The following is a 19175-nucleotide window of genomic DNA, read 5'->3' on the forward strand; positions in this document are numbered from 1 at the left end:
ATCTCAACTGGAAGGTTTATCAGTTATAACTGCAGTTAGCATGACATAGCAGTTGCTTCTGCCATCCTTTGGTAGCACAAAGACCAAATCACATTAATGCTATCAGTCATTTTTACCTCCCTCCCAATTCATTTGCAATTTCTTACAACAATTCCTAGAGAAGCTCAATGAAACATCTTGTAAGAGTGTTGCTGATGTGGACATGGATGACCAAGTGTTCCTTTGGGGGTGGCAACTTAAGGACAGATGAAGCCTGTGCATTCTCTCTGACTGCCAGTATACTAGTAAATGAAGAGTGCCTAGGACTGTGCTCTGTCCTGAGGCCAGCTGTCATGGGGAAGCTTGTGCCCGTGCTAATAAACTCTCCCAGTCTCTATGCATGGAGGAAGTATGGAGCTACCACGTGGAAATGGACCATGAAAGACTTTCATTCAAAAGGATGCCTGGGGGTGCCTGGAAGAGGGCTAACTTGGGCAGACCAAAACCTTCCCAGTTTCTAACAATTTGACAACATAGACAATACCAGTGCCTGGGAACATTTCCTGGATTTCATATACAAGTATTAACGTAACCTCAGTGTCTTTCAGGATGTTGGCAATGTCTTGTTTTTCATGAACTCAAAAATTTTACTTTATGAAATACAACATATACTCGCTATATGAGCATATACTCCTGTTCCACTTCCAACTTGTGTGTGTGTTGAGCACTAATGTCTATTGATGGCCAAATCTTTCCTGACAGTTTGTCAGGAATCTGCTCTGCAATATGAATCTGATGGCCTGATGCAGACGGGACGTAAGATCTGTTTTGGCCTGATGTCAAGCGAGCTGACAAAAAGAAAAGTATTCTAGGGAATAAGTGTACATCATTCCTGAATCACAAACTGCTAGTTGCAGCACCAAGCTTATTTTAGAGGATGCAAAATTAAATTCAGTGTGTTTTTCAATTTGGACCATACAACAATAAAAAGTCATATTAATGCAATGTTTTTATGGTAGGATGGTTTGATCTTCAAAATGCAGCTACCATTCATGGTTAATGCCAAGCACGTGCTTACGTAGTGATGTCTTCTCCCATTGATTCAACAAATGAAAATGTCGTGTTCTTGAGAAATAAGTCTGATTTCCATGTACAGATCCACACGTTTAGCTCATTGAGCTTCCTCCATTCACTACATCTGCTTTGTTCTGGAGTCTTTTCTCCTGTAACCGTCTGACTGGCAGGGTGGTATATGCAGTGACTATTAGAACGTGTTTTCCTAATTTCTACTTAAAGCAGACATACTTTTGAAGAAAGGTAATCTGAGGGTTTACCTCAGTATTGTGGTTAAAAAACATAGCTCATTGCAAGTTTGAATTTCAAATGAAGAATATACTTTTGTGCCTTACTAAAGTAAGGCTTTAATGCCAATGAAAACTAATAATACAATATAATTTATCTCGCATTCATTCCAGGACACAGTTCTAAGAAATGTCATTTTCAGATATTAGTATTAAAACAGTCTCAGTGCCTAAAAATTCACCATGTTTGTTTTTTGTTTTTTTGTATTTCAGCTGTGGGACCTACTGCAGAAGTTGCAGTTCATCATGACATACATCGCTCCCTGGCAGATTGCCTGGGGATCATCGTTCCATGTTTTTGCTCAGCTCTTTGCAATACCTCATATCCTTTATAAATTTGTTATTCTTTACTCTTAAAGTCCTCTTCATGTATATGATTTATTTACAGTGTTTGAACAAGGTGCAAAATTCCTAGGTAACTTATTTTAAAATCTGAAATCAGATCTCCTGAGACATCTCCTGAGTCATACAGTCTTTTCTCTTTCTTGGTTGCAAGGGGTCTGAAACTGGTCTGTTTATGCCTGCTCACTTCCCATCGAGCCATGTTCTGCAGATCAGTTACTTCACAGTCCTCAGCACTGACTTCTGATGCATCCAGAAGGAAACATTGTGAGTGACGTATGAGGTCCTCATATGGCTCATATGGCTGACTGAGCTTTACCGTATTGGTTACTTTCTCAGTTGCTTCTAGTTGGTACCTCAGGTACAAAATGATTTCAAATGAGCCAATTTCTCTTGGAACTGTCCAGATTATTTTTTTTTTCCCATTTCAGAAGCAGATGGATTTTAACATTTTAATGTGCATTTTTCAATGTGGTGCATTCTTGTTTTTAATATTTCCACTCTGTTTTGTGAGTAACAATATATGTTCATCAGCACCAAGGCAGTCCTTCGGAAACAGTCTGCTTTAGTGCCATTTTCAGGGCTGTGAACATTAGTTTTGTGGATATGGAGAGTAAAACACAGAGTTCAATAACCCCAAGTGTCTGTAGGGTTAAAAAATATATACTGGATTTTTGGAACAAAATTTTTTCAGCTTAAAGCCCAATTCAATTAGAAATATGATTTAACACTGGAAAATGATAAAAAATTAAAACACTTTTACTGAACAAATTTAACTCTATTGACATCTAAAGCATTTTCAGAAACTAACTGTTCATTTCTTCCTTCACTCCCAATCGAAGTTGTGGAAGAAGATTGACAAAGTGGTTTTAGTTTAGACCTACTGAAGAGTTTACCTTCTACTGTTTGTTAGATACATGCACTCAAATCTTTGTCCCTTTCATCCTACAGTGGTATTTTTCTCCTCTTGAGTGATTTCTTCTTTCTGCTCTTTTCTGTGATATATTAAATCATATCCAGCATTGGTTAACTATGCTTATGTTTTGAGATAGGAAATATAAATGAGAGCCTCGAACAGAGGCAATTGCAGACAGAATAACACCCTGAGGGAAACCTTTAGATTGTATATGTACAAAAGGAAAGCATTATAAAAATAGTGACCTGTTTGAGCGCTTTGAGTGATTTGTAGCAAATTACTACAGAACTCCACAACAAAAAAATATTTTCATCTCTGTTGTAAGTATGAATTTCAGGAGATGTGTATATAAAGTTATTTAGTAAAACATTTAAGAACTAAGATTATATTTCAAGGAGTTTCTTTGGTCACAAATATTTTGTGCAGTGATAACTTTACTCTTGGTAAAAGTACCAATTAAACTTTGCAAATGGAAAGCAGTAACTAAGCAGGATTAGTTTATTTACAGTTATTACTGAAGAGGTCTAGACTAGCTTTCTATTATTTATATTGATAATATCCTTTCTAAATGCAAATCTGTCTTTTAAGACAATATTACAATTAAGATACTAGTTAAATGCCCAAGTTACTATTCCCACAAGAACAATAACTTTGCCTTTTTGCATGGTGTTTTTATTTGTTGTTACCATAACCCTGCAAATGTTACTGATGAATGCAGGTTGCAGTTTGCAGAGGCACTAAGCCTGCCAGGAGTTCTTTGCAGAGTTTAATTATTTGTGGTTCTTAATTGCCTAAATCACTTCTGCAAACGGGACATAAATTTTTAAATTTTGAAGTGCTTCTGGGAGCCTTAGCCATAGACCTCAGCTATATGAGAAGTTCTGCATCCTTTAATGCATTTGATTCCTGTGTGCAGAGCACGATGACCAACATGTGGAGCTTTGCCTGGTGGAGGCTGTGGAGCCTCCACTATTAGAGATCTTCAGGAATTTAGACAAAGATCTGTCAGGAGATGTATATGTTTAGTTGATCCTTCCTTGTCACCACTAGATGGACCAGGTGACCCCTCAAAGTCCCTCCTAATCCTGAAAAACAAGGAATAGGAATGGGCTTCTGGCTTGAGGAGACATCTGCAACTTCACTTACTAGTGCTTAAATGAGTAAGAAAAGGTTATGTGTTTATAATTATCAATGTACTAAGAAATTCAGCGTACTTAGCAGTCAAAGGAGGATTTTATGCAATAATTCAATGGTGAGATTTGGAAAGAAAGGATTTCTGGTTCAGATTATCCTGTTTATGAGAGCTTCTGCTTTGGCTGTTTCAGGGTTGCAGCTCTAACATCAGAAAAGGAAGCCCTGTGATGCTTGGTTCTCCCAACTTCTAAGTGATCAAGTGCTTGGAAGTGACAAAATGTTTTGGCCCACAGAAATTGCAATTAGAAATGTGGGGTTTGGGAAACAGGATTTGCACTGGCCTTATTGCCAGGTTTGTGTTAAAAGAAGGGGATGGAAGACTTTGAAAATGTCAGTCTTTTAGTTACTTGTTTTGAAACTGATTGGAATTTAAACAGATTTTTGAATTAAAATAATTAATCCTCAAAATAGAATGTTTTATTTCATGTTGAAGTATTTTTAGTTATTTCTTCTCAAAATTTGATTTTGGCCATATTAAAAAAAATAATATATATCTATTATTCACAAAGAAACAAGTTCTGCTTCTTCACTGGATAACTCAGAAGAGATGGTACACAGGAAAACTGGCTTGAAACACAGAATAAGAAAGCATGCCTGTAGGTTTTTGGCATTTCTTTTTTTATCTACCATTTAAACATAATTAAAGCATTGGTGTGTATATACATATATATATTAAAAAAGCTAATAAAAGGAAATCAGGTACTATCAAATAAAAAAACCCTGATGACAGATAATTGCCCACTGTACACATCACCTGTTTATGTAAGGGAGTTATGTGCTGTTACTTGCTCTCATGACATACTTACATATGTGAAATACTTTATTAAACTCTAATACTAATAAACTTCATTAACTCTGCGCAAGTCAACAGGGAACTGTCTTCCAGTCCACATATAGGAGAGCATTATGTCTTTTTGCAAAAATAAAGCTGTTGCTACTGATTATGTCTTAGACACAAACAGTTCACAGTGGAGTCCTAAATGTCTTAACTCATGATGGTGGCAATTTCTAAATCAATTATGACATTAGAACTCCTCTTGGAAAACTTGATTTGCTGTCCTTATCTGTCCTTCTTGGTCTCTTTTTGTCTCTTCAGCTCCCATGCCTCCTTCCCTTATCTGACACTTGTAAATACTTGTTCATCTTTCACAGCCAATGCTGGTTATGACTACAGTGTAATGTGACAGTTTAACTTCTTTGATGCACTTGCTTCCTGCTCTGTGCTCTCGGTTGCTTTTTGAACTTTAGACTCTTGAGGGCAGCTCATTTTGCAAGCTCACTAATGCACAAAGACACTGTTCCAGGCCACTCTCTTTTAATAAGTTTGAGGGATTTTAGAGATATCTTTTAGCAAATATTTGGTTTTAGATTTTGCAAATTGCTTTGAAAGCATGGCTAGCTAGCCTTTTTATGGAAATACTGTACCACAAATAATGCTACATGTGTTAAAATGCTTTTTGCGAAGTCTCAAAGTCTGTGGGACACACAGGATACTATTATAAGAGGATAAGCTAAAAGACTCTGATAATTAGGTGATTTGACCTGAATTTTAGTTTGAGATGCACTTGAGTGTTGTGCTTTGATAGTCACTCCTTAGTCCATGACTTCATTATGTGGCTCCTTCCTCCCAAGAGAGATGTAAGCCTAACATTTAATTTGCTTGGGTCTTTTAATCATGTTTCTTTCAACTTGTATGTTTTTCAGTATCTTTGTCCATCTCCTAACTTGCTTTCCAGCAATGTGGAACATGAATTTACATTTGAAGTAAGGTATGGATTCAGGCATTCATTACGATGTTTATGTGTGATATTTACTTTTCCCCTGTCCTCACCTTCTCATTTCATATATATTTCAAAAAGTATGAGATGCTGAATACTCTTTACCTTTCTGTCAGCATGGAATATTAAATTGTCAGTAAAAATTAACACGAAAGCATGATTTTAAGCCAGCAGGTTGGATTACAGAGGCATAGTTGTGTCTCCACATACTAGGTCACTCCAAAAATAAGCAGAATCACAGAGTGAAATACTGGACACATTGGGAGCAAGACTCCAGTGCAGAGAACCGAGAATTTCCAAGAAAATGAAGTTTTGGGGATTTTTGTGTTTTGAACTCTGTGTCAGACTCTGAAAAGGCACTTTGTGATATAGAAGGTACACTGAGGTAGCTGGAAAAGGGCACTTACTGCGCTGCCTGTGCTCAGGGTCCATCCTCAGGCAGAGATTAGACAGGGTCACCCTGCTAATAACATACTCCGTTCAAACATGTCACCTTCATTACAACTGTGTAGCATTGAAGAGCCACCAATTCCATGCTGGTAATTGGCAATTTGGCACTGCTTGCCTTCCTTTCCTTTCCTTACCATCTCTTTGGTAAAATAAATAACAACAAAAAGGCAAAAATAGATAGTTCAAAGAACTGCCTTAACAATGGTTTAAAAGTATGAAGAAATCACTTGTGTTACCTTAACTTGCAATTTTCAGACTCTGCTATGCTTTTTTTTCAAACTCTGGCCACTTCAGTCTTTTCTACACCACTGAGTCCGTTTCTTGGTAGCGTCATCTTTATCGCATCATACGCAAGACCGATCAAGTTCTGGGAGAAAAACTACAAGTAAGACTATTCAAAAATTCTCTATACTTGTAATTTGTAAAGGTTTTGCTCTCATTAGTTTCATTTTTGGAGGTGTTTGTCTTTCTGAACATAATCCTTAAATTGTTTTATGAGTATGAGAGGTTAATCTTTGAATCTTGATTCTGATGTTTTACTATTTCGTGGTTATTTGGTTATTTCTGAAAATGTATTTAAACAATTGTCAGTAGGTTACAGATGAGGTGTCATGTTGCATTTGTTGTACAAACATACAGTAACGAAGCTGTGAAAAAAAAATCAGTAAAGCTCCCAGTTGTCAGCCTTTTTTGTCTTGCTAGTGTTAGCAACTAAATTTGTGAAGCCTTTGGCACTACAAGTCAGGCTACATTAATATATTTTATACTAGCCTGATTAAATGCTACTGTTTGGGATGTGGAAGGTAACTCTTATAGTGAAGTGATGATGAGTGTGCATTGTCACTACTTGCTACATCTGATCTTGGAGTTTTACTTAAGAATTGGTTGGTTTTGTCAGATTTTAGCTGCCAATCATTCAGCTTGACTAGGACAGAAAGGTAGAATATTGAAAGGGTTGAATAAAGACCTCTTCTGCTCCTTCCACCCAGTAAGATTTGAAAGCTCCTGGTAACTGGGGTCTAATGAGCTTCCAACAAGAGCCCTGGAAACAGGGAAACACTTCTCTTTCCAGATGGAGGTAGTTTTTGCAAGGGGTGAGTAGCGGTCTGCAACGCTGGGGGTTGGATTCAGTGACGAAAGGGAGCCCTTTAGGTCCTGCGCTCTGGACAGAGCGTGAGCTCTTCACCACCTAATAACATGTGACCAGGCTTGGAGTCATTTAATGCAGCTGCAGAACAGCGGTTTGAGGCACAAGGTGGAACTTGTATTGGCCAAATCTGGACTAGTGCGAAGCACTATACACTTACCATACTTCTTGTGTCAGTCCCACTGATTTATCTAAGCACCTCAAGAGAATTCAGAAATTGAAATTACAGTGACAGAGTTTTCCATCTGGGGTCTGGGAAGGGGTCTGATTAGTTTGAAGAGTTTTATTTTTCTTTGATTTTGACCTGTTTTGGTGAGAAAATACGTACTCATCTATGATGAAATTACTCAGACAATGCCAAGTCGTATAAAGAGGCTTTGTATTTACTTCTGAATATAATGAGATTTGTGGAAACCTTTTGAGGGGAGCTGAGTTCTGTACGCTGGGGCCAGACCTTAACAAAATTATCTCCCACACATCTTTTTTGGGGTCAACACATTGATTATTTTGTAGGAGTGAAGTGGAGGGGAGTCATGGAAAGGCAGGAAGCCTACCACAAATGCCACAGCCAGCTTTACATTTTTTGGACAGAAACTGAATTATAGTAAGTAGGAAGTGGAGATTTTAACATCTGCTACATTTTGCTTTAACCAGACCGTTTTGAAGGCATGAGGCTTCTTTTCTAGGTACCAATTAGGCAATCAAACTCTGTTGTAGGCACATCACTTCCATATAGCTAGGTTAGTGTAGAATCTGCGGGTATTGTAGATGAAACAGAGGGGACCATTTTCATTTGTATTTGGTTTGTCTAAGGCTTTTGGGACAAGATGAACAGAAATGGTACTTGATGCTTAGTGCTTAAATGGGGCATGTTGTCTTGTTTTCATCAATACTGACCACCTGTGACTCCCACTAAGGGAAGTGAAGTAGTTGGTCCTAATCGTTTTTGAAATCAGGGCTAATTATTTAACCCATAAACTGTAAAACCCCAAGTGCAAGAACCCTACCCCTTTTAATACTTTAAACCATAACTACTTGTCCTTTCAAACGAAGCAGTAACTACAACTTTATCTTCAACATGAGTGCTTAAGGTGGACTCTTTGTGAAAAAATCATACTTTGCTGTTAGAAATTCTAGTGTATCTTTTATGATCTTTTCACTTTAAACATAAAAACCACAATCTTGCCCCTCAAAAATCTTTCAGAAGTAGAAAAAAGTCTTGTAGAAGACTCAGATAGTCATCAAAGCAAAATAAATGTTTGCCTGAACCTGTGGCATCCCACAATATGCCCATGTAATGACCCCTCCTAAATTTGTATTCATTTTGTCTCTGGCACTTCTGATTCTCCTTTGCCTCACTTCCACTTCAGTATTTCATTGCTCACATGAAGAACTGACAAGAGCAAGCGAGCATTGGACTGAAAAACTCCTGCGTAATTAAAGGGACATAGTGAAAAGACAGGAAAAAACAAGGGAAGGCAATAATTTTGTACTAAGAATGGGCTAGTTTTCTACAAAATATTTTAAAATAATTGAATGAAGTGAGATGGTCTTGCTTATTGCTTTAAATCTTGACCCTTCAACATCTAAAAATTCCAAAGGATGGCATAATTGCTTTCTCTCAGAGCTGTGGAATTAAATAGGATCGGGAATTTGAGCTGGATGGAAAGCTGTTCTGGCTCCTGCACTGACCTGTCTTAGGGCTGCGGTGCCCTATGGCCAGATGTGCACTGAGCACATCAGGTGCAGTAAGACAAAACAGGACGAACAGATGGGGAACTTAGTGGTTAGATTTCCTTTTTGAAGTGCATTGACAGTTTTGCCAAGTTCAGCTCAGCATTCATGGAAAGTCACAAGTTCACCGCGGTGCAGTCTGAGATACGCTCACACAAAGCAGCAGCCCTGGCAGATTTTTCTATTTCCATTCTCATTGCCTGTTGACAGGAACTTTTGCCCAGGGAAAAAATACTTGTGGTGTGCTTTCTATAGCTTTTTTGTTTTGCCTGCTTTGCATAGTCATTTCCAAACACTTCCTTGCTCTATTGATGACTACATTAAATTATCACATTTATACTAGCTACACAAAAACTCATTTATGTTTATATGAGGTTAGTGGAAGTCAATTCCATGGTTATATTTTTTATAATTTAACCTTTTAATTGGACTAACTGAAAACAATTTTGACAAGCAATCTAGATATCAAAATATCATGGTTTTGTTTTTCTTCCAAGTCATAAATTGTGTTGCTTTCTTAGAGTGTAATTTCTGTTCATCAGTGTATGCACATTTGACTGCTGTCAAGCAAACTTCATTTTTATATTGTTTCACTTAAGGAAAACTTATTTTTGTATCTCATTTGGGCCAACAGTGAGAAAATAGATGAGGAAAAACCATCTGGTTAATTTTCTGTAAAGTGAATCCAAAGTTGAAGCTTTGGACGTTAGCAAGTAGAGAGCATCAGGTTTATTAATTGAGCTGAGCTATTAGGCCAGTAGGCCAAGCGGTGAGCAACTGCTCCATCTGTTCCTTAAAGTGTTTATTTGGTTGTCTCTACCTGGTGTTTTCTGAATGCACATCTTGCATTTCCAGTGTTTCTTTTAGTCCCGCTTTTTCTGCTGGCTAAAGAGGAGTTTGATTCCTCAGGTTTCTGACTGGGCATCTGCCACTCTAGATGATGTCTTAGAGCTGAAAGTCTTAGAGAATTAAGATGATGGCTTGTTTGTTTTTTCAAGGAGATGGAGGAACTCAAGCGGGTAAAAAAAAAAAAAAGATTCATAGATTCATTTTGACAGTAAGCAAACTGTGAAATTCCTAGCAAGCTCTTCAAAATTCAGGAATCATACTGTGCCTGTTTGTGCTCTTGCCGTGTGTGCGCAGAGCATGGGTGTTCTTCCCTGCAATCAGCAGATGCTGTTTGTTTGTAGTGTGCATTTTGGTATGCACTGTGTGCAGAGCCTAATACACCAATACATCAGTGAGGTCAGGGATCTTCTATGGAAAGGGAAGAGTGACTTGAAAAGGAAGAAAAGAAGGCAATAAGGAAGGTTATTAAGAATGAACAACTTCTCATGCAACTGCTTTTTTCCAGATTTTGCTGCCGTTGTTGTTAGAGAGGTGTGTAAAATCAGAAAGGTGGTCAGCTGCTCATGAGCTGGTTGTCTCGTAGGAGTCCAATTATGAGCAATTATCTCTTTTTTTTAAAGGAGGGAAAAAAAGAAGTTAAAAGAAAAAAAAAGTTTGATGCAACACGGGCTTTGTCCTGCCATTAGCCTGAGTCCTGTTTTAGTCTTTATTTTCACAGCTGTTGGAATGATTAGGCTGTAGATGTCAAGAGAGAAAAGGAAATAGCAGTAAATCTTGTTTAACGTATAGACACTTTAAAGCATAAAGTGTTTGTTCAAATGCTGTTGTTCTATTCCTCTCTTTTGCTTTATTTCTTGAATACTTTGTCACGCTGCAGCCTGACACTGTCCCCCTCCTCCCTTCCTCTTATCTTGCTTTGTATCTTGGATGAGGCAATGGACAGAAGGGAGTAGGAAGTTTACTTTCGCTCCCCAGTGGGCCTAACCGCTGGATCACATGGAGCTGCCTGTTCTCTGCTGCAGCTGTGACTCGTCCCCACAAACAGCAAACTGCCACCAGGAATCTGGAGATTGCGCTGCCTGCGAGCTGCTTGTCTCTCTCCTGCTCCTTGTTTCTGTTCTTTCTCGGTCATCTGGTTCAGTGCCTATTTTTGGGTAAGGCACAGCTTGCACTTACTTTGAAGGGTCTCGAGTGAATTACTGTGTGGTGTAACTGAATTAGTTAGGTGTCTCTGAAGAGGCTGTGATTAAATTGCCGGTTATCTTAGAATGGCATTCCTGGATGCCTCTGTGTGTGTGAGAATGCATGAGCAAACCTTTCTTTTCTCCGTCTTTTGAAAAAGTGTAACACTGTGCTATTGTTCCAGTCGCTGTGGTTTGGAAAATAGGCACCTGTGAGGTTAATACAGCTGGGAACAGAGGGTGAGGAAAACCTGCCCTGTCTCACATCTAGTGCAGCTGGCGTTTTCTTTTTTCCTGCCCGCTCACTTAACCTGCCCATCGTGGACAGTCTGCAGGTGGAATGGGAAGAGTTTTCCTAGTGTAGACATAATTAGATTTGACCCCACGTTATGCACATTTGTGGGAAAAGGAGTTGTGAAATGTACCCCTCTGCTCCCTCCCCTTTTCCCATAAAATAACAGGCCTTCCACTTCCAAATGCTTATTTTTTTAACACGCCCTAGGGCATCTGGTTTCCCTGTGAGCCTGCTCATCTGTTACAGTTGCTAAACCCCCTGTTCTGAATACAAAACATCATTCAACCATAACTGTCCATCTGCATGTTCAGGCCTTTCAGGTTCTCCTTTTTAGGGCTGGATTTCTTTTTTTAGTCTTTTCTTACTATGTTGTTTGATTTTTCACATGTTTTTAGACCTCCATAGTAGTGATGTTTACAGAGGAAAAACTGCGGCAGATGTTTATAGTTCAGTAATGCCTTGGACACTGATTACAATGAATACATTAACCTCTGAAGTCAACAGTTATAGCATAACCTAAGCATAGGAGAATCTTTTTTCCCTTAATCAACAGGAGTTACTGTTTGCCTCATTTCCTCAAATACCACTTCAGAAATGTTACGTTCTGACTACTGTCACTGCCAGTTCTCCTTACTTAGGATTCTGAGTGCTTCCAGCCACCTGGCATGAAAGCCACATTGCAGCCATGAGTTTTACTGTTTATTGCTGTCATTTTAGTTTCTTCTGAACTGTTTCTCTGCTAATTTTTGTGTTTCTTTCTTGCTGCTTCTATTTCTATACTGTTTTTTTTTATGAACTGATCAGAAAGAAGCGCTGTATTCCAGTTGCGTGACTTTACTGTAGAGTATACTGAGGTTCTGGTTCCTTTGTTATCAGCCATTACTCAGTTTTATGAATGCTAGCCCCTTTGATGACTGTTGCTCTTTTAAGAGAGGTTTTCACTGTGTTGGCCTCAGGGCTCCCCCGGGCTTTTATTGAGTGTTAATAATTTAGAACTCAGCAAAATAGTATAAATAAGTATCAGCGTATAGATAAAACCAAAACGTGTGCTTATTAGTGCTTGGGATTTACAAGCCAAAACAAAGAGGACCAACTAATGAATGGGTTTTAGTCTGAATTTTTGGTGTGTTGTCTTCAAATCAGAAGGGCTGCCCGACGCTGCTCACAAAGTATGTGGAATTTGATGAGAATCTCTCTGGGGACTTTGAAGGGATTTAGATCCTTGAGCATCCAGCCTAGCCTGGCACTGAGGCCTGGCTTGGGTGCCCTTGGGTGCCCTTGACTGTAGTGGCACTCCCTGGCTGGCAGTAATGCAAAAGCTGAAAAGCTAGCAAGTTGCTGCTGTTTTTCCTTCATTACTCTTCTCTTATAACTGACAGCTTTCCCAGTAAAGATAATTTTTGGGGGAACAAAATTATTCTCTGTTGAAACAGTGAGTATAAAGTGGTCTTTGGGAAGTTGTGCTCTATTCTGCAGGTGCATGTGTGGCCACGGTTCTAGCATTGGGGGAGAGAATAGAGAAACATTTGAAGAACAAGGAACATCTTTGTATTTCAGCCTTCGTTCTTCATGAGCCCTCTGAAATTGCATGTTATTCATTAGACTCACTCATCTGACTGTCTTCTCAAGACCCTTCCCTGTCTCCTCCCTCCTGTAGTGCCTATCTGCTGTACATCTTCACATTGCACACCACCAGTACTGCCCATGGAATTGTACCTGCAACACTTGCCTGGTTTGGGACTCTTTAATCCCTTTAAGCAGGTGTGTAGGGCTTTGTGGAGTGACGAAGCCACAGCATTCAGGTGTGGGAGGTGTTGCTGCAGGTAAAGCCTCAGGCTAAAAGAAATCAGAAATTACATTCCCCTCAGTGTCTTGAACTGTGGTCTCCCCTGGAGTAAGTGACTCTGTGTACACGTGTGCTCCATTGGCCACGTGTTGTATCACAGAGGTACATACATCTCCTCACCAATCCAGCCCTCACCTCATCACTTGATTCTATGTGTGGAGTCACACTGAACTGGGGAAATGTGAGGGCTGTCTGGGAAAGGATGGGCAAAGAAAACCAGCCACCTTTAATCACATAGCTCTGGTATTAAAATAAGTGTTTTCTGAGTTGCCAGGAGTTTCACACACAAGGGAGGCTACACAAAATTCAGAGTTGTATTTTAACTGTTTGGCAGTATCTCTTTAACTGGTAACATCTCCTCTTCTCAAATTTTGCCCCTGGCAGTCAATAAAACAAATTGAGGCTAATTGAATAGCAGCCATATGTGTGATAATTAATTGGGAGTGCATTCTGATTCAGTGCTCTGTAGTTCCCTGCCGAGTTAAAGATGCGTTCACAACTCCAATTCACTGAATCATTCTAAGAGGATAGAATAAAGACAGAAGGGAGGCATCAGAGAGGGAATGCATGCTGAGGCCAGGCAGGAACGCAAGCAGAGATCAAAACTACAAGCAGGATAAATGAAAAGGGAAAGGGATGGGCAAAACAGGAAAAGGCATCAATGAAAAATCAGAGAGGATAATGCAACAGACATTGATAAGCAGGAACTCAGACTTATAGAGGAAAAGAAATCATGAGCGTGATAGAAAAGGACTTTTAAAAATATTTGGAAAGGAAGGCAGCAACAGGACATAAGAGAAATATCAGACTTATAAATCAGACATAGGAAGCACGTAATATTTTAAGGCTTGTGTGGATATACAGTGGCACTAAAATTTTATAAACTGTTCACCTAATGCTTAGCTTCCAAATTATGTAAATCTGATGAGATCATGTAAACTCACGAAATTTGTCACATCCAGTATTGGAAACCTGTTGAAATGACTGAATTTCAAGTGTTCTCAGCAAGCATTCATCCCATTCACTTGGATAATGTAGATCACCTCCTGCTTTTAGATTTAACGGAATCAAACATTCAGTTTGATTCAGCTGAGGTTCAGAGCACTGAACTCAAACCTTCTGTTCAAGAAGATGCTTACTCAAGCAACTTTTGTCAAGATGTGAAGACGGGGGAAAGCTGAGATCACAGAGATGTTCAGCAAGTGTAACCATTCTAACTGAGGTGATACGTAGGTTGTGTACAAATAGCAGCAGGGAATAGTTCATGCCACAGCTTGCTCAAGTCCTGATTGTCTCCTGGTGTATAAGGGTATGTACTAGACCCAAATTGTCTCAGGCCTTATAAGAGCAAAATATACAGTGTCTCTCACTTTTTGAGACAATGCAAAATGCAGAATTATGTGACTATTGCCACTGAGAATTACTTTTGAAGCTTTCTGCTAGTTGGGACTAGGTAAATACTGGATGAATGCTACAGGGAATTTTTTTTTTATTATTTTTTAATCCCTTGACTAGCAGTGTTTGCTCTCAGAATACCAGAGATATTTTTTCAGTCTGAAGAGTACTGTAGAGACTACCATAATGACTGTTGTAAATGATTAAGACTCTCAACGGTCCTTGCAATGTAAAAACCCAGAGGTATTAAAAGTTATCCCTGTTTTCAATTGGATTTTGTACAACTGCACAGTAGCAGTAAAATTTTTCTTGTTCTTCAATGTAGCATCACTGATGTTGCACTCAGAGGTTATGCTGCACTGGAATGTCTTGGTTAGCTTCTGTTTTGCCTCCCTCCTTCTGGTGAGAAATATGTATATGAAAAACCCTGTAGTGAACAAAAGCAGTATTTCTGATGCAGGCTTTCTTTGTAAGACATCATTCACCAGTCTTTGTCTCATTCTTATATTCATACTTTCTTGTCATCTCTACCTCCTAATTTTTTTTTTAAGCAGTCATCTTGAATCTAAAAGTGACATTAAAATATCTCAAGTATGTGCTATTTTAATGTTGCACACTGAAAAAGATTAAGAACACTTTGTTATCAGCAATAAAGAATATTAGGAATGCATTCTGAAATGCCTTGCTTGTCCTTTCCTCCTTTTATAACGTTTAAACAATATGCACATCTCTTTGGGGAGTAAAGGAGGTAAACCTCATTTGCTGAAGCAGCTCCCAGCCTTTTGGTGATATTTTTTTGCTGTCCAATCTCACCCTCTTTTTCCGGTGAAAACTTCACCAGGACATTTCTCATCACCTCCTTTCTACTCTCCAGGTCCTTACAGTTTCTCAGGCTTTGGCCGCTTCACTCATTGGCCCATCTGCAAGTGCAGAGCCCAAGTCAATGCAGAGCTCCCAACCCAGAGCGGGGCACAGCAAAGCACCTTTCCTATCATGTTTGCATTGGCTCACAAAGGGAAAACCAGAAAAATAGCACTCACCTGCACTATTTCAAATGCATTAAAAGTACCTCCATGAATTGTGGACAGTGAGCTATAGCTGGGGTGCCAGGTCCTGGGCCAAGCCCCATCCTTACAGGAGTGTCAGGGTCCCAGCCCTTGTTCACCGATAAAAGAATGAACACAAACATCTCTGTGCAGCTGCCATAATCCTTCCACTTATAAAGCTTCTAGTATTACTTAGTATAAAATATCTAAAGATAGTGACTTAATGCCTTTTAAAAGAAAAAATATACTCAGACAAGGGGAAAGAAGTAGCAAAGTAGGAAAGAAAAAAGTGAGGATATGGATGACATTTTGGCAAAGCATCAGTGAATAATTTCAAGTATACAGATGCTTAAATGACCTGGCTTACAAATAAGAAGTGAAATCCCCAGCTAAACCTTTGAACATCAGAGCACTTAGGTGGGCTCTTTAATCCATGTTTGGGCACTGGGCTTTTCATCTCAAATTCACACCTTTCATTTGCATCCCTATTGCTGCAGGAGCACAAAAATCTCATGTTCAGGAAAGGCTTCAGAATATCCAAATAAACATGCTCAGTAGTGTATCTCAGCAAATTACTGCAATTCTGATTTTTACACCTACTTAAAAAACAAAACAACCCCCTCAAATAAGAAAACAAACAAAAAACCCCAATTCAACTACCAAACAACACAGAAAAAAACCCAACCAAACCAAGAAGCTCTCTGACTGAATTATAAAAACCTTTTTAAGAAAGTAAAGAGATCCTAAGAACAAGAAACATTAATGATAATATCTTCCTATGTTTTAAAAGGATCCTTCAATAGCACTGTCTTTAACAACTGCAACTTTTTATACCTTAGCCCCCCCCCAGTTTCCTAGTGTGCAAAGTCACTTTTTATTATTGTTAGATGAAACACTGGAGCAGTCAGGGAAGGAGAGGGGGAAGAAAGCATGAAAAATAAAAATCTGAGTGAGTGATCAGGAAGGAGAAGTTGTTTTCATTTTTTTAAGAGATTGTTCTTTATTAACGTGAGCTAGACCTATGGCACGTCTTGCATGCAGCTGCCCAGAAAACCTGGGCACGGTTATGCACGAGGGGGCTGTCAGCCTTTCCTCTTATAATCGCACTGAAATCATTCTGCGTTTTAGATGAAATGGATTTAAAACTACTTGGGCATCCTCACACTTCCAATTAATACTATAGTTTTTGCCTCTGGTGTCCTTCAAATATTCATGGGTGCCTGCTTATCCTTCCATCTCCTCGTTCTCCCTCCTGCCTCCCTGTCGTAGCCTTCTAGTACTACTGTGTTTTTAATGCTAAGCCTTCCGTTTATAGTGCCAGCAGCGTAAAACATTCACACGGAAATGTTGAGGATTTATTATTTTTTTTTCTTCGGACTCCCATGAATAATCATAGGGCTGCAGCATAGCAAAGTTTCTCTCTGTTAGATTTGCCTGTTAGATGTCATGGAAAGACAGATTAAAATTCATTGGACACAGACAAAGAAAAACTTTGGATCTATCCTAGAAAGGCATCTCTTGCATCCCCCAGAGGGGAACTGCTTTTCTTTGTTTTATTCTCTTTCAAAGTAGAGATCCCCTCCTTCACAGCAGGAATCCTGGAAATCTTGAATTTGTGTTTTGGGGCAAAACCCAGCAACAGCAAGGCAGATAGAACAGCTGCAATTTTATTTTCATCTTCTGGAAATTAGCACAGCAATGATCTTTTTTAATTTATTTTTTTTCCTCCTCCTCAATTTGCCTGATTCTTACCATCTGCTATGTTCCCCAGGCTGCCTGAATCCCCCTCAGTCTTTTTTCTACCTTTCTAAGGAAATTGGGAGAAGGAAATCTTTCCAGGTTGAAAAATGAGGCAGTATTTTTGGACAAGGGAAGTATAGGAAGTGACTTCATCCTTTTACAAAGGGAAGTGATAGCTACAATGGCATGAACAGTGCTATGCAAACCAGTGGATTATCTCAGTACTCATGTAAATGCTGGATTAAAAGAACATGAGACACATATTTCAAAAACTAAGCAGGATGTTGACTTTAAAATTACTGAAGACTTAGCTGAAGACACGATCATTTGCTCTCTAGGGCAAGTGCCGAAGGACCTGCACTCGATTTGCATAGAATAATGCAATTCAGGAAGAAATCCAATTACTCAGCTAATTATCACCATGGATGAGTGGTAACAACTAAATTTAAAGTAAGAGGCCAGGGGAGGAAAGCCCAAATCACCCACTAGTCCCAAAAGTTCACTTTGAGAGGTCCTAGTTGACAACGAAAAGCCCAGGAGCAAAGGCATTGCTGGTTTGATTGTTAGGCACAGTGTATTATAGTTTAGTGCTATGCAAATTCCCATTGCCTTCAAAAAGGTACAATACAAATAATTGTGAAAGATTTTTAAAATCTAAAATTAATTACTTGACTGAATTTATTCAACTAAATTGAATTTCAGGGCAGAAGTTTGCTTTACAAACCGTCTATATTACCCTCTAGTCTTAAAAAACTTCAAAATAACTGTATAAAGATTTGAGCTTTTCTGGTAGTGTCTGAAAAGGTAAATCCTTTCTTGGCTCGTGTTCTGAAGCCCATGTTTTAGCTGCTTAAGCAATCGTTACTGTGCTTGGAATGGAGGATAAAGCCGTAACGGAGCCTGGTTTTGAGCGCGCTGTTCTGTTTCCTTCCCTTCTTCCCAGTCAGGCTGCATTATCTGTCTCGGAGTGTCCTGAAGCACTTGTGATTTTCCCTGATTGTTTCATGTATCTTTCTCTCAAAGGGAAAAAAAAAGGAAAGAAATGGAGTCAGAGCTGCATGCTGGGCAAAAGGGTTCCTACTTATTATAGATTAGAATTTTCTGAAGTATTGCTTGATTTGTATGGGTCTCAATATGCCTCAAGAACAGAAGTGCTTTATAGGTTGGTAAAAAATTGGGGTAAAGAATAGTATTGGCTTGTACCTCATACTGCCACACTGATTTCAGAGAGACTGAAAGTTAATAAGGAGTCTCATAATCTTAAAACATATGCATTTGGAAATCAGCAGTGTTTCTCTGCTGAGAATAGAAAATTGATTGAATTCTATAACCTAATCTTTATGCTTACTCTTGCATATGTTGCAATTTCAGGTGGATGTATATCAGGGTAGAAGAATTCTGACAACCTTTTTAAAGTAAAATCATTCTTTATATTCTGGACTGCTTAGAAGCTCCCTCCCCCCCTCATTGCCATTTTCTGTTGCATAGGAAGTGAAAATTGCAGTTACAATATGCTGAGCCAACCAGAGGCATGAAGATAAATAATACATCAAATAAAATGTTAATCTATGTAGATAACATACTAATATTAATTACAGATAATTCTAATTAAGACTCATCTTTTCTCCAACTGTATTTCTTACCAAGTAAAGAACATGCCTTTTTAAAGCAAAAATAAATTTCTGGTAGGGAGTAGAAGTAAAGCAATTCTGTTCCTCTTCTGTCTACTGCATGGAAGCCTGTGTGCAATTTTTCTGTTGGGCTTTGGGGGAGGCTTTAAAGGGTGGATGAGAAGGCTTCTAACATTAGGGACATCAATGGCATCCTTCTCCCAGTTGGCTGCAGCATGATCTTATAGCTTTGGCTCAGAAACTTCCAACCTTTTAAATAACTTGTATATTGACACACAAAATCATGGGAGC

The 19175-nt window shown here is 38.9% G+C and overlaps 1 protein-coding gene across 2 annotated transcripts in view; it reads left to right on the forward strand.

Moving 5' to 3' along the window:
- Positions 1 to 19175, forward strand: part of PCNXL2 (pecanex-like 2 (Drosophila)) — a 156814-nt gene that overhangs the window by 95584 nt on the left and 42055 nt on the right. For both annotated transcript variants that reach the window (XM_014950946.1, XM_014950945.1), the window contains exons 22-23: positions 1554 to 1662; positions 6276 to 6405. In XM_014950946.1, the coding sequence (XP_014806432.1) occupies positions 1554 to 1662; positions 6276 to 6405 (239 nt within the window). The remainder of the gene's footprint in view (positions 1 to 1553; positions 1663 to 6275; positions 6406 to 19175) is intronic.

This window comes from Calidris pugnax, unplaced genomic scaffold (assembly GCF_001431845.1).
Source record: "Calidris pugnax isolate Ruff unplaced genomic scaffold, ASM143184v1 scaffold24, whole genome shotgun sequence".
Taxonomy (NCBI): domain Eukaryota; kingdom Metazoa; phylum Chordata; class Aves; order Charadriiformes; family Scolopacidae; genus Calidris; species Calidris pugnax.